This window comes from Cibotium barometz, chromosome 25 (genome assembly GCF_041138505.1).
Source record: "Cibotium barometz isolate CiBa-2024 chromosome 25, ASM4113850v1, whole genome shotgun sequence".
Classification (NCBI taxonomy): domain Eukaryota; kingdom Viridiplantae; phylum Streptophyta; class Polypodiopsida; order Cyatheales; family Cibotiaceae; genus Cibotium; species Cibotium barometz.
In genome coordinates this window covers 25,513,466-25,529,977 of record NC_141070.1, presented here as the reverse complement: position 1 = coordinate 25,529,977, position 16,512 = coordinate 25,513,466, and the positions used below count along the sequence as shown (strand labels likewise).

At 44.5% G+C, this 16,512-nt stretch overlaps 1 protein-coding gene across 4 annotated transcripts in view; it reads right to left on the bottom strand.

The window, feature by feature from the left end:
• Positions 1-903: 903 nt before the first annotated feature.
• Positions 904-16,512, bottom strand: part of LOC147624398 (hypersensitive-induced response protein 1-like) — a 28,858-nt gene continuing 13,249 nt past the window's right edge. For 2 of the 4 annotated variants that reach the window (XM_086819382.1, XM_086819380.1), the window contains exons 2-6: positions 3,453-3,648; positions 3,228-3,348; positions 2,962-3,053; positions 1,592-1,688; positions 904-1,469 (exon numbers count right to left, since the gene is read on the bottom strand). In XM_086819382.1, the coding sequence (XP_086675508.1) occupies positions 1,099-1,469; positions 1,592-1,688; positions 2,962-3,053; positions 3,228-3,348; positions 3,453-3,641 (870 nt within the window). In that variant the 5' untranslated portion in view covers positions 3,642-3,648 and the 3' untranslated portion in view covers positions 904-1,098. The remainder of the gene's footprint in view (positions 1,470-1,591; positions 1,689-2,961; positions 3,054-3,227; positions 3,349-3,452; positions 3,649-16,512) is intronic. The other 2 variants (XM_086819383.1, XM_086819381.1) reach the window with 2 other exon arrangements.

The following is a 16,512-nucleotide window of genomic DNA, read 5'->3' as shown; positions in this document are numbered from 1 at the left end:
GTTATTGTTGCTGTTGCTGCTATTGCTAGTGCTACTCTTGTCTATTTCTTTGTTATTGTTGCTATTGCAAGTGCTAGTGCTATATTGTTTCTATTCTTGTTGTCTTGGTTGCTTTTGTGATGATTTTGTTAGCAATTGACGTCTACTATTCTTTTTAGAGGATTCTAAGCTAGATATAGGTTACTTTAGTTTCTTTGGTCCATATAAGACATTATCCTAGGATTTTTAAAAAGGGTTCTATATTGATTTTTAGGTATGCAATTATAGAAGTGGAGTACTCTTTTCTTAGAAATCTTCTTACTAGAAAACACACAAGCTTTGCTAAATTATGTACAAGTATGAACTTATAAAAGTGGAGAAACCTTCCCAAGCTTTGTTAAATTATGTATATGCATGAACTTACAAAAGTGTAGGAACCAAGCTTCGTTAAATTTGAAACAAAAAATCATTGCTTCTTATAAATTCCCATGGTTACAAGGGTGTACCAAAATGCATGCAACAAACCTCCCTAATAAAATTGTCAAATGTAGGTGGGAAGAAGTGAACAACGAAAGGAAATACACAAAGTGAGTCTCGCAGATATGATCAGCGTTATGGCCTAACAAGCAAAGACGACAATGCCCGCTTGTTGATGATGAGAAATTACATGGTTGATATAGTGGTTATCAATAGACTTACGCCTATTTATCTGCTCAGTTGCTTTATTTTTATCAATTGTCTCTCTTTTTGTTATCCAATGAAGTCTCTTTAAATTATTTGATGATTATTACATATGTATTGTGCTATGTTGTAATGATCATTCCGGAAGGAATTTAACAATTCTAGCTGAAATTGAGATCGGAAGGAATTGAAGTCCCATGCCCGAGCTTGCAGGTGCTTGATACATCAGGATAGACTATGATGTAAAAATAAAATTCCACTATTTATTTATTTTAAATAAAGGTTTACCGCTTTAGTTTTAAGGTGCTCTGTCAACATATAGAACAGCAAGGCTGAAAACCTTAAACACAAACCACACCACAATGTATATTGAGATAGTTGTTTGCAATCAATATCACCCAGACTCTGCACACGCACACGCACACGCACGCGCAAAAACTATATCAAAGAGGTGGACCCTGCTTGGCCTTGAAGCAAACCATTTCGTATTTGCTCAGCAACATCGCGCACTGCTCCTGGTCCATGAGGTATGAAAACTGTGGAGGACTTTGAAGCAGCCCCAATCTCTTTCATGGTGTCAAAATATTGCGTCACAAGAACCATGTCCATCACATCCTTGGCTGTTGTCCCAGGTACATTGTGAGAGAAGTTAAGAACACTCTCCCTTAGGCCATCAACTATCGCCTGCCTTTGTCTAGCAATGCCAAGACCAGATAGGTATTTAGCTTCAGCCTCTGCCTCTGCCCGCTTAACTTGTAAGATTTTCTCTGCCTCCGCCTTTTCTTGAGTTGCAAGCCTTATTCTTGCCGCTAAACCCAACAAAAACAAAAAACAAAAAAAGGCAAGTCCCAGTATACTAAGAGAATGCATTAACAAGTAAAGCTCTAGTGAGTACTCCCAGAAGGATCAAAGGACAAAACACAAAAGTTACCTGCATTTATTTCATTCATTGCTTTCTTGACAGTATCATCAGGTATGATGTCAACAATCAGGGTCTGCACAATCTCAAATCCGTAATTCGACATTGCCTGCCAAAGCAAAATCAATAACCAAACATGGCTCTCTCTCTCTCTCTCTCTCCAATTTGTTGTGTTTTCTTTTTTCCCATGACGATGAGATTCCATGGACATCATTGTAAACTTTTTGGTCACATAGACCCACAGACCCTTTGGGTCTTTCGTAGGCGATTAATGTAACTTTCTTTCTTGCTTGCTTTCTCTCTGGCTCCTAAACAAGAGATCCCAGATTCAAGTCCCTTTCTCTTTCACTCTACAAGCGCGCTGGCATGGTGGTTTGTGTATCAGGGTCTTAAACAAGATATCCCAGGTTCAAGTCCCATTCCCTGCACTCTGGTGCCATCGTATAAATCATGTGGTCCCACGATGTTATTCTTGTCACAAATAGATGTGTCACCATCCAGCAGCAGCTTAGTACTAATTTACCAGACTGCACTGCCATTATTAACTTGTAGGAGTCTTCTATGGTAACGATCCTTTACTCCTACAGCATCTAAGGTTCCTCTAACGATATGATACCTCACACCGGGTAGGTCTTTAACCCTTCCGCCTCTCACAAGGACCACCGAATCCTGCGAATTATGGCCCAATACCTGGTATACCTTACCTTTTGCACCATCTTTTAAACTTAATAAAAGCAGCCGCTTTAAGCATTAACCCCACATGTCTTGACAAGAAATGCACAAATGTTTCCCATCCATATACAAATGAAAAAAATTCAGGTTATTGACCAAACTTTAAAAACCAAGGTGTGATCTTGACTCCATGAAAGTCTACTAGCAATGCTTCAAATCATCAACTCCATCATGCATAGCATAGACTACCTGCTATGACATCCTCACTCACATCGGTAGTGCCCAAGAGTAGGTGAACTGAGGTTCAAGTGTAAACATATCTCACTGTAGTAAACAATTTTTTGTCGAACTGTGCTTCTGTCACTTCTCCAGAGGTTGATTAAGGCTAGCACTAAAGAGGACACGCACAGTAGCTGGTTGGGCAATTGCACCGCTTTGGATAGAGAGAATTAATGTAAACCAGCTGGCTGCAACTTGGGCAAAGACTTCAAAAGAAATATGCATGTCCGCTAATACGACAGAAAATATACCAGTCGGAAGTTCAGGTTACCTCCCAAACTTCACAAAAACCAAAGTGCAATCTTGACTCCATGAGAGACTACTGGCAGAGCTTCAAATCATCAACTCCATCATGCATAGAATAGACAGTGTGCTATGTTCCATCCTGTCTTGCTTAGTTCATCAAACATAAAAGAAAGACAAAAGAAAACCTTTTCAAGTTCGTCAGCTACAGATTTTGCAACTTCATTCTTCTGCTCAAACACATCATCCAAGTTCATCTTTGGCACAGTAGCCCTCACCACTGCAGAAAGATCAAGGGCTCTTAATAACATTACTTTTCCTCCATCTAACAAGGCAAGAAGTGTGCATGTGTGTACGAAGTGTGTGCCTGGTCACCATCACTCCATTTTGCAATCATGGAAAATCGTCAAAATAAGGCAAAGTATATCTTACGACAAGAGCAGCACATAATTACCATCAAATACATATGCTTGTATCTGTTCCCGTGGATTAGTGAGCTTGTAATAAGCATCCCTTGCATTGTCTTGTAGAGCTCTATATTGTACTGACGCCACAACATTCACAAAAACATTGTCCTGCATCATCATGAATTTTTTTAATGGCGAATGATTCCGAGATTTTCCATAAGGTTGTAACTTGTGCATGGCAAGGTTGAGAGAGGGCCAAAGAGGATGCAAACCTTTGATTTTGTTTCGCATCTAACATCCAGCTGCTGCACTCGCAAGGACAATGTTCCGACGACATAGCTTCCAATGCACCAGGGTACACAGTGACACCCAGCATCAAGAACTTCCTCAAATTTCCCAAAATTCTCTTTTATTGCAACAGTGGCTTGGTCAACTTGCATGCACCCACAAGTCTGCCCCATCAACTCCCTGCAGAATCATAGATAAAAAACAAAATACCATTCATTCAGCCAGAAACTCAAACAACCCCCCTCCTCTCCCACAAAAGGAGAAACACACACACACTTAACCACCACTGCAGATGATCCAGTGGCCCAGCTGAAGAGGGAGTTGGAAGCTCTGAAGCTGCGCCAAAAGTCCCGAGATGAGGAAAGTACCCTCTGATGGGAGAATTAGGGTTTAGAGTTCATTCATGGGAGACATACACAGAGAAGCAAGGGAGAGAGAGAGAGAGAGTTGTAGGGATAAGTCAACTCATGAGGCATGAGTGTGTGACTCCCCTATCACACATGTATATTGCACTAGTACACATAGTGCACTTAGTACATTAAAAGTACTAAGTGTACTATGTACTATAACTTATGGGCTTGTACACACTATAAGGGTGGGCATAACGCCTTTACCCCAACAACCTCCCACTTAAAGGCAAAGTGCCCTTAAGTAAAGGAAAAGAAAAATCAGCACGTACATGATAATATACAAGGCCATATCAAGGCTGAAACTGGCCTCATCCAATGCCCATCAAGTGTCTGCAATGAGCAAACCGCTCCGGAGGCAAACTCTTCGTCAACAGATCAGCCGGGTTGTCATCCGTATGAATCTTAACAAGCTGAATTTGCTTGTTCTCTATCACCTCTCTGATGAAGTGATACTTCACATCCACATGCTTCGTCTTTGCATGAAAGACAGGGTTCTTTGCCAACTGGATGGCACTCTGACTGTCACAATGCAACAATGGAATATCCCCTGTATATCCCAAATCAACCACTAACCGAGATAGCCATAATGCCTCCTTGCAAGCCTCTGTGGCTGCAATATACTCGGCCTCTGTAGTAGATAAGGCAGTGCACTTCTGCATCCTGGATATCCATGACACAGCACCTCCTGTGAACGTAAATACATAACCGGTAGTAGACTTCCGGTTATCTGGATGACCGGCATAATCCGAATCCGTGTAACCATGCACTAATGCATCCTGTTTGCCAAAGCAAATGCACAAATCCTGTGTGCCCTTCAGGTATCTCATGACACCTTTCACTGCTTCCCAATGCTTCTTGCCAGGGTTGGCCATGTATCTAGAAACCACTCCCACTGCAAATGCAATGTCCGGCCTAGTAGCAACCATGGCATACATGAGACTGCCACAAGCTGAAGCATACGGAATCTTGGCCATATCAGCCCTGTCTCTATCTGACTGTGGGCTGTCCATAGCACTGAGTTTCACATATGGAGGCAAAGGAGTACTAGCTTTCTTCCCCCCGTCCATATTGAACCTCTGCAAGACTTTGCCAATGTATTCCTTCTGAGACAAATACAACACATGCTGATTTCTGTCCCGAAGTATCCGCATACCCAAGATGTGATTTGCATCACCCAAATCCTTCATATCAAAGGTTTCATGCAGCCTCTTCTTCAAAGCATCCATCTCTTTACGAGATTTCCCGGCAATCAACATATCATCAACATACAAAATGAGAATCAATAGACTGCCATCCAAAGCTTTCTTGGTGTACAAGCAATGATCTATGTCACTTCTCCTGAATTTCTGTGATTTCATGAATGTATCAAATTTATGATACCATTCTCTTGGTGCCTGTTTGAGTCCATAAAGACTCTTTTTCAGCTTGCATACAAGCTTCTCCTTTCCACTCACTGCATAACCCTCTGGCTGCTGCATATATATCTCCTCATGGAGATCACCGTGAAGAAAAGCAGTCTTCACATCCATCTGAATCAAGTCTAGATCATCATGCGCAACCAAAGCCAACACAGCTCTAAGTGTGGTCATTTTGACCACTGGAGAGAAGATCTCATCAAAGTCCACACCATATTCCTGCTTGAAGCCCTTAGCCACTAACCTGGCTTTGTATCTTGGCTTAGCATCTGGTGCAACTTTGAGCCTGTAAACCCACTTACATGGCAAAACCTTCTTGCCTGCAGGCAAAGGCACCAACATCCAAGTTCCATTTTTATGCAGAGAATCCATCTCTGACTTCATGGCACGCTCCCATAGAGCTTTGTCTGCCCTCTGTAAAGCCTCTTTATAACATGAGGGCTCCCCACAGTCAGTGAGCATCAAGTAGTCAACCCCTGGAACAAACCTGTCAGGGGCTCTGGAGGGTCTAGTGGACCTCCGTACCCAATGACCATCATTTGCAGGTTGCTGTCCAGCCTGCATATCACCCATTGGTGGCTCCTGTTCCATGCCATAAGGCTGAAATATCATGCCCGGTATATCCTCTAACTGTGGTATATCCATAGGGATATCTTCTGCCATGTCTGGCTGTCCATTTGGACCATTTTCAGCACCATTTAAGGGCTGGTTTTCCTGCTGTAATGGCTGATTTACAGCCCTTTGTTGTTGTCCATGATGTCCATCATCATCAAAGATGACTCTGCCAGGCTCCTGTTGCCTTGCAGGCTCCTTATACATGCATGTTTCATCAAAAATGACATCATTGCTGCGTATAATCTTTCTATTCACGGGATCCCAAAGTCTATACCCCATTTCACCTCTGTCACCATATCCTAGGAATATGCATTTGTGAGACTTAGGATCAAGTTTGGTGCGCATTTCCCTGCGTATGTGCACGTACGCAACGCAACCAAACACTCTCAAGTGCTTGTATGACGGAGGCTTCCCTGTCCATACTTCTTCTGGCACTTTCCCACCAAGCCTCGTGTTAGGTGACCTGTTTATAAGGTGAACGGCTGTCATAACAGCTTCAGCCCAAAAACCATGAGGTAATGCAGCATGTGACAACATAGAACGGACCTTCTCCTGAATGGTCCTGTTCATCCTCTCTGCTGTCCCGTTTTGTGGAGGATCATAAGGAGTAGAGAGCTCCCTCTTGATGCCTTTAGCATCACAAAAGTCCTGAAACTGTTTGGACATATACTCTCCACCATTGTCGGAACGCAAAGCCTTCAGTGTTTTGCCAGTTTGATTCTCAACAAGAGCAACAAACTTCTGAAACACTGAGAATGTATCACTCTTCAAACGAAGAGGATAAACCCACACCTTACGTGTGGCATCATCTATAAAAGACACAAAATATTTTGCCCCTCCCAAAGAAAGCTGAGGCATCTCACATACATCTGTATGCACAAGCTCTAATTGAGCATCTTTCTGTCCAAGAGCTTTTTTGTGGGGGCACTGGAGTTGCCTGCCATAAATACAATGCTCACAAAACTGAAAACTTGAAAACTTTAGAGAAGGCAAGTAACCCAAACGAGACAATTGCTCCATTCCCTTGACACTCATGTGTCCCAACCGGCTATGCCACATAGAAATTTCCGGCAGCTCGGTTGCATTTACATTAGCATGGTGACAAACACCTGCATGCATAAAGTAAAGAGTGTCCACCTTAGAGCCTCTGGCAACAACCAGTGAGCCCTTACTAATTTTCCACTTTCCACTACCAAATGTGGTAACATAATCAGCATCATCAAGCTGTCCAGTAGAAAGCAGATTCTTTTTGATCTCAGGCACATGCCTGACATCATGGAGCATAAGCTGTGAGCCATCTGAAAACACAAGCCTCACATCACCTCTGCCAAGAATTTTGCATGCATGGTTATCACCCAAATAAACCACTCCTTCATTGCCAGCAGTGTACCTGACAAACAAGTCTCTGCAACCTGTGACATGAAAGGAGGCACCTGAATCAATGATCCATGAGTGCATACCATGACCACCTGTAAGAAGTGAATGGGCATCAAGTGAAGAAGTAAATAGGACCTCATCCTCACTGCCACCTGCATGTGACACATTGATTTCTTCGATCTTGACTCCACTTTTGCCCTTTGGCTTTACATCTTTGGCTTCATCTTTCTCTTTGTCTTTGCCTTTTCCCTTTTCTTTTTGATCATTTTTCCATTTGTAGCATTGCTTTTTAATGTGTCCCTTCTTGCCACAATAATGGCATTCCAAATCCTTTTTGGAGCGAGACTTGCTCCTTCCCCTTTCTTGGCTTTTCCCCCTTTGCTGGGATCTCCCACGTGCATTCATTGCATTGGACTTGCCAACAGAGTTGTTTTTCTTGTTCATCTCTTCTTGAAGAAGAGCACCCTCAACATCTGCATATGACAGCATAGCATTCGAATTGCTAGTGGCTGTCCTGAATGTGTCCCAACTCTCTGGCAAAGTGCATAACAAAAAAGTGGCTTTGAACTCATCATCCATGGCCAACTTTTGATTAATGACTTGGCTGACAATACCATTAAACTCATTTAGATGGGCTGTCATAGACGCCCCTTCCTTCATCTGAAGACCTATGAGTTTCTTCAACCAATACACTTTGCTTGAGGCACTTTGTTGGGCATACAAGTCCTGCAATCTCTGCCACATTCCCCAAGCTGTCTTCTCTTCACGAATGCTGAAAAGTAATGAGTCTGACACAGACAACATGATAGTAGATCTTGCCAGCTCATCCATATCTTCCCACTCTTCAGCAATAAGAGAAGCGGGCATCACACCCCTTTCTTTGATAGGCTTGTGCTGCTTTTTCTGGAGCAATACATTGTAGCACTGGGTTTGCCAAATATCATAATTATGCGAGCCTTCAAGCTTCTTGATGTGAAGCAATGAAGAGCTCTCACCTGTGGTTGCCATAGCAAAATGCAACCTGTCAATGCCTGACTCCCTGCAAATGTGCAAACACTGCACCCAAAGCACACAAAGTGCTCACAAATGTTCTCCCAAGCTTTATCTCCCACTGCGGAAGCAAGAATGCAACTTTTCTCCCACTTTATGTGATGAAAACACCAAAATCTGGTTGCTGCAGATTTTGGACAGCACCTTAAATGTGCTCTTTTGCCCTTCCAAAGTACTGTACAGCAGTACCAAGTGCTCACCAATGATGTACCAAACCTGTCCCGGCAAGTACAGCAGCTGAAATTGAACCTTTTGGTCACTCAAAACAGTGTACAGCCATGCCAAAACATGCACAAAGCTGTGCCAAATCTGTACCAGCAGGTACAATAGCAATAAATGCTCTCCTGGCTGTCCAAATGAGTGAAAATCAGACTTTTACAGTCCCGAACACTGCATACAACAGTCCCGAACAGAAATTGGGCAAAAGCCCCTTGACTTCAAGCTGATTTTTTGAGGATTCAAGGCATAAATGTCTTGCCTGCTGCTTTGCCAAGCTCAACAAGCATACAAACTTGAAAAGCCCTTTGATTTAAGATCAATTTCTGATCATACATGGTACATTGACGCACATGAAGGCATCCAGAGTGTTCACGATGCTTCCCCCTGGCCACATATACATCCAAATAATGAAAGCCCCTTGATTTACAGGCACATTGAGTGCTTGTAAGGCATCAACACATTATCCACAGCATCAAATGCGATCGCCTGCATGCAAATCAATCCAATCGGCACAAAAGCCCCTTGATTTGCACTGCAATTTGCTGCAATTTTGCCCAAATGTGCAATTTTTCACATCATACAGCATGTATGAGTGCTTAATTGCACAATTACATCAAAAGCCCCAAATTTCGACATCCAATTTCCTGCAAATTGAACCTGATTGTGACCAATTTCCTGCAAATTGATCCTGATTGTGACCAATGTCACCCAATTTTGCCAATTTTGCTCAAAAATTGAGCAATTGGGCACCTGTACCTGCTCAATTGCTTGAATTGATAAGAAATTCCCAAAATATTGAATTGATAAGAAATTCCCAAAATATTAAAGGCAAATACCTCTGAAATTTCTGATTTTTCTGAGTTTCTTGACTTGCAGGCTGAGATGGAGGCGGTGGTGGCGGCGACTTCGGTGCTGGGCAGCTTCTGGAGCAGCTGGGCAGCCACACCTGCCACGTATGTTGGTTGGGCAGCCTGGGCAGCCACGTGGGCTGGCTATGGTAATGGGGCTTTCTTCGTTTCCACACGAGGAATTGCTGCTGCTTTCGATGCCAGGGACGTTGGGAAGTGTGTAACGCTACACGGCGCTGGCGACTAGGCGATGGCGAATGCGTCAGGCGGGCAACGCTAGGTGACGAAGGCACCCGAGTAGTCGACAAGCAGTTGGTTTCGCCTAGCGCTCTGGTTCGCACGCTTATGATGGCTGTGTAACGCTACACGGCGCTGGCGACTAGGCGATGGCGAATGCGTCAGGCGGGCAACGCTAGGTGACGAAGGCACCCGAGTAGTCGACAAGCAGTTGGTTTCGCCTAGCGCTCGGGTTCGCACGCTTATGAGCGCCACCCGCAGTTGACTTCGCCTGTGTTCGCCTATTTTGCTGCCTTCGTTCACGCCCAGCCTGCGACCTTCACGTGTTCACATAGAACTTGATGATGCTGATGATACAACACCTGTTGACACTTCTGCCAGGTGCTCCTTGCTCACCAGCGATGGCCCTCCCTCTAGCGCCAATAATGTGCTGATGCCTTGCTGCGCCTAACTCCTTGCTACCATCAAGGAGAAGAGGAAGGGAGGGATCACTAAGGGCTCTGATACCAGTTGATGGGAGAATTAGGGTTTAGAGTTCATTCATGGGAGACATACACAGAGAAGCAAGGGAGAGAGAGAGAGAGAGTTGTGGGGATAAGTCAACTCATGAGGCATGAGTGTGTGACTCCCCTATCACACATGTATATTGCACTAGTACACATAGTGCACTTAGTACATTAAAAGTACTAAGTGTACTATGTACTATAACTTATGGGCTTGTACACACTATAAGGGTGGGCATAACGCCTTTACCCCAACACCCTCACCCAATTGAAGAAGGAGATTGAAGGCCATCGACAGTTGTGAGGTCCCCAGCTGCTGAGCGCTGCACCCCCCTGCCTCGCCCTCCTCTGCCTGCCTTCTCCCCTCCCTCTGCTGCCCAGAGGCCATTGGATCAGCTTTTAGGCTGGTCCTACAGGTGCCCCCTATGATCTATCCATGCCTTGCCGACCACCCAAATGGTCACTACCTCGACGGATGCTATCGCCAAGGTTATGGTGCTTGCTTGTGACAATGAGCTTATTGAGAACTTTGTGTTGCTTCCGGGACCTAACAGCCTGTTGAAGCAAAGTAGGTAGGCTGACAAACCAAATATTCTCGAACATATCGCTCAATGTCCTTTCTCATGCTAGGCCAATAAAAGTAGCTCTCCAAAGCTTGAGTTGTAGTCAAGATGCCTCTATGCCGCATGTAGAGTGGAGCATGCATTCTTCCATCACTTTTGCCCTCAAATCCTGTCACAATATGATAACCCATAGAAACTGCATGGCTCATGGGTCTCCGAGATAATGCATCCGCTACCTTGTTGTCTTTTCCATGAGTGTGTATAATTTAGAAATGAAATCGGGCCAAATAATTAGCCCATCTCATATGCTTTTCTGACATCTTAGGTTGAGACACGAAGTACCTAAGACTTTGATGATCTGTCTTGATAACAAACTCAACACCCATAAATAAGATAATGCTTCCAATCTTCAATGCATGAATGATAGCCATCAATTCTTTCTCATACGTGGATGCGGACTTTCATAGGCCGCAGCATGGCCCTCTTGGTTCAAGATACTCCAATGCAATCTCCTGAGGCATCGCATTCAACCACAAAAGGCTTTGACAAATCTAGAATAATCAACACCAGTCCTTTGCTACATGATTCTTGCCCTGTTGATGAGCCAGTTTGTCACCGCGTACCACAGTGCATGGGTGCACGTGACACACATAATCCCCGATCTGTAAACAAAGCTTTCCAAAGATAGAGGTCACTTCCAAGTTCTGCTGATGTTCCCTCGAAAGTGGCACCTGCAGAAATAGAAGCTCCCTGGAGGAAGATTCAAAGCTTCCACCACTCAGGGATGGATATAGTGATGAGTAACATCGCTATCAAAATGAATAAGCACTGGTTGGTTAGCCACTTTGGCCCAAGCCTTGAAAAATTGCCTTCTTTCTGGTGGTGTATCATCCTGATGTTGAAGTTCCTCTGATGCTGCGTTGGTTTGAGGTGGCTTGGCTTCTTGCTTTGGCTTGTCGTGACATTTTGCAGCCATGTGTCCCTTCTTTCCACATTAAAAACACTTCCCTTCCTTACATATTCCCCAAGTTTCTTGTGGAACAATTTCCTTCGAAAGAGGAGAGGTTTGTCCCCACTTATATCCTCCTTCTCTCGAGGCTCGGTTCTTGATTGGGATTCGACTTTAAACTTCTTCTTTTGAGGTGGATCCCGGTTGTTATTCTTCGCCTTGCCCACCATCCAAGGCATGTGCAAAGCCTCAGCTTGCAAAGCTTTGTCTTGGGCTTCCTCCAAAGATTTCGGACCAGCCATATACACTGATTGCATAAGCTTAGGTTGAAGTCCAATCACAAGCTTACGCATTTCCATTAGTGGTGGAATAGGGTTACAAGCATTAAACTTCAATGAAACAGCTGAAAAGTTGTTAAGATAAGTTGCCACATTTTCACCGACTTTTTGCTTTACCCCATCCCTGATGGTTAATGTCAATAGTGCAACCACACAATAGTGAGGAGAAGAGGGAGAGATGGTAATTAACAAGATGATCAACACAAGATTAAGAGGATTGTGGGAGTACAAGATGTAGTAGAAAGTATAAATTCATTATACAAGTAGGTCCTTTTTTATAGGAGAGACCTCAATACATATTCTAAGCATATGCTTGATTTGATGCCACCACATATGCTAAATAATATTCCACCAAATATTCTTAGTATAATGCCACCACATATGCCTTTTAAGAGGCTGCTTCTACACAAGAGACTTATACCCACGTTCGCTGCTCCGTTGACTTCACAAACGAAGGCTCTGGTCCTGATGTCACCTAAATGCTCATGGATGGGAGTTCATCGACGAGGTGGAAACTACTAGTGGTTGTTCACACACATTGGAACCGCTTTATTTAAGGCTTACATTCAGTACTAGTTTACTTAACCACCTAGCACTTGTTTATTCCCACATTAATCACTATTAATATTTAGCATTCCCCCCCATAGTGATAATGTAGCTAGAAAGCCCCGTCATCTTGTACTAGGTTTACTTTATCTTATGGCTGCTGCTGCTTGTCGTCAGAGGTAGAATAAGGGGAATTTGCAGAGTCTTCATTAGCTTTCAGCTTTGCGAGCCTCTTCCGACACTCTTTGATGTAGTGTCCTAGTTTGTGTGGCAGTAGAGACACTTTCCTTTCTTCTTCTTGGTGTCACCCTGTGACGAGTCCACTTTGCCTTTGTCCTTGGAGAAGTAGGCTTTGTCTCCTTTGCTTGTATCACCCCTGGATCTGTTCTTCCTTGTCTGCTCCTCTTGGAGAAGTAATCCAACCAACCAACCATAGTTGTATGTGGAACGTGTACCGCAGCACAGGTACGTAAAGTACAAGACGGTGCGAAACTACAAGAGCGAAACGTATCCGAAACGCGTTACAGGCCGGCGGACGTTTCAGTCCAACGAAACGATGCGAAACGGTCCTGTCGTACCGTACCGTACCGGGCAGATGCGGAACGTGACTGGGAAAAACACCGTTTTTGCCCGTTTATCGTTTTTTATGCCCGTTTTTTCGCGTGTCTTTGACTCTTTCACCCGTTTGTTGTAGCCGTTTGGCCCTTGGAAGTTGGGCATGTCTTGAGAGAGAGAGAGAGAGAGAGAGAGAGAGAGAGAGAGAGAGAGAGAGAGAGCTTGAGGCTTGAGCCTTGAGCCTTGAGCCTTTAAGGCTTAAGCCTTGAGAGAGAGAGAGCTTGAGCCTTGGCCCGAGAGAGAGAGAGAGAGAGAGAGAGAGAGAGAGAGAGAGAGCTTGAGAAGTTGAGAGCTTGAGCGTGAATGATGAGAGAGGGAGAGACCTTGAGAGCTCTTATACAAGGCCAAGGCTCAAGCATGGAGGTGAAAGCCTAAAGGGATCCAATGGCCATTGGCACATGTTGATGTGGCTCAAGCCTCAACTTTCAAGGCTCAAGCTCAAGAGTCAAGGACCAAGGCTCAAGCTCTCTAGGCTCTATCTCTCTCTCTCTCAAGCTCTCTTTCCCTCTCTCAAGGTCTCTCTCTCTCTCTCTTTAGACTTTGGCAATGAGGTCCGGAGGAAAGAACAAGCATGAGGCATTTGCCTTATATACCACCACCAGTGAGAAACCTACCGGTAATTCGAGGTCATGGAAATGGACATGTAACTTTTGTGGGAAGGGTTACACAAGTAGCGTCATAAGGCTCCTTGCACATGTGCCACAATGGCACAAAATGGTGAAGGCCATTGCGGAGTTGGGACCATCCCATGGTAAATGGCATGGTATCACTTACCATGAGATGCGCACCACCGCGCTTGATGACGAGAGGCAAAGGATCAACGACAAACTCACACCCATGCGGGAAGGATGGGAGAAGTATGGTTGCTCTATCCTCTCCAATGGATGGAGTGATCGGAAGAAGAGAGGTATCATGAACATCCTTGTTTCATGCACTCTTGGCACATACTTCTTATGCGCCATGGATACAGAAAGGCGGGGCAAAAAACATCGGGAGACTATAAAAGCCATCATAGAGGTATGTACTATGTACTATGTTCAAGCTTCTAACTTCTAAGAACGTCATTGCATTTGTCAAATTGCCATTGTGTTACTTGTGGTCAGACATGAAAATGTCATTCAAGTCATCACGGACAATGCATCCAATTGCCGCCAAATGGGACGCTTGGTAGAGGCGGAGTTCCCATCCATTGTATGGACCCCTTGTGCCTCCCATTGTCTAGACCTACTCATGGAGGATGTGGGGAAGCTAGATTGGGTGAAGAGGGTGGTAGCACAAGGCCTATCCATTGTGAATTTCTTCACAAAGAAGGTAAAGGTGCTCGCTATGTTTCGCGAGCAAAGTGACTTGGAGCTTAAGAAGCCCTCTTCCACGGGGTTTGCCTACATGTGGCTTCTCTTGGAGCGGCTATATGACGTGCAACCGAAGCTCCATATGACCGTGGTCTCCCCGGATTTCATCGCATGGCTGAGAGAGGAGTTGGTGACTAGTGCGGATGAGGCCCGAGCCATTCAACGGCTGTGCATGAGAGAGTCCTTTTGGCGCGAGGTGCAAGCCATTGTCATTGCGGTGACTCCCTTGTATAGGGTTTTGCGCATGGCCGACATGGAGGGCTCCACATTGGGACTACTCACCCACTTCATGCGAGAGGCTCTAGCGGAGACTCATGCGACCACCGTGCTTGATGAGGACGACCCTGACACTCCTATGGATGGAATTAGGTAAACCCATGTCCCATGTTTTCATCTCTTAGATGGGACATGTGGCAAGAAAGTGGATCAAAGTGAGACAAGTGGCCTTACACTTGTCACTCCAGCTATTGTGTGGCTCTCCACTTGTCGTCGTAGCCTTCTCTTTCCATTTTCACTCATGGGAGCCCCAAATCTATAAATTGGAGCCCTCTCTCTTCATTAATGGAGGCTCTCTTGCTGCACACTAGCCTCTACCACCGTTACAGGCTACCCTAATGATGGCTACTCTCTTTCTTTCTCTCTTGAAGGCTGCCCATGAAGAATACCGACTGTTGGGGACTATTTTGGAGGCTTCCATCGCGAAGAAAAAATACTGAAGGCAAGGGTATTTAATCATTTATTATGATTTCTAGCCATTGTACTTGTTGTACCAACCCTTGTACTTGCTGTACCAACCACTATACTAGCTGTACAAGCCCTTGTACTTGCTGTACCAGCTATACCAACCATTGTACTGGCTGTACCAACCTTGTACTTGCTGTACCAGCTATACCAACCACTGTACCAGCTGTACCAACCATTGTACGTACTAGCCATTGTTCTGGCTGTACCAGCCATTGTACCTACTATACCAGCCACTAGCCACTGTATCTATTGTACTGGCTGAATGGAGAGCTGAACCTGTTGTACCAGCTCTATTGCATGAAGACCCGTGGTTTTGGGGAAAGAATCAGTACCCACATGGAGGTATATGGATTATATTATTGGGTCGAAATTTCTACAGCCTGTGTTCCAGCTTGGTAGCCTCGTGTTGGGCTGTGTTATGGCATTTGTATATGGATAATCCGGCATCTCCCGTGGGGAGAGTAAGGCCCTCAAAGCTTCTACATGATATTATTCTCCTTGGGTAAAAAAATACTCCGGGGGGGGGGGGGGGGGGGGGGGGGTCGGCCCATTCCGGCGGCCTCTATGCAGTGTCACATGTGCAAGCTCCATTTTCAGCATTTGTGGATTTTTTGTCCAACTTTTATGTTTCATGCAAAGTGATGATGGACATGTGTTAAGGTTGTGGCCATGTTTAAATGTTTTAATATGCATTGATGGTATCAACAAGTGTGTCAAAGGCCCTAGTCCCCCCGGCACCGCCGCGAGTTACATTGGTATCAGAGCATAGGTTTCCTTGGAAGCAAAGGCTTCCTTCTATCAATGAGGAAGAGTAAAGATCTCAAGTGGGGACCACACTTACCATCATTGCTATTAAGCATGGCCAGCCACTTCATAGCCTATGAAGCAAGAGCATGAGCAATAGACAGCTTGGTCTAAGGATTTATAAATTCACAAAATTTATCTTGGTAGTATGAAGTTGGCTTTATGTGCACACGTTTAGCACTCTTTCCATATGGATATTGTGGATTATATTATCAAGCTTACAGGCAATCTATATGGAGATATATCTCAGGATATCTTAAGGATATGGTGACGAGATATTTCTTTTGGCTTCATGACCAACCTGGCAAAGAAAAGCTAAGTATACTTTGAGTTTGCAAAGTTGGTGCTTTTGCTATTTACTATGAAGTGTTTTTGATGTTCACTAACCCTTGTATGGCCATGCAAGGAGAAAGGTGGTGTTGTTTGCCTTGAGATGTTTTCAGGGAAACATTGTTTATG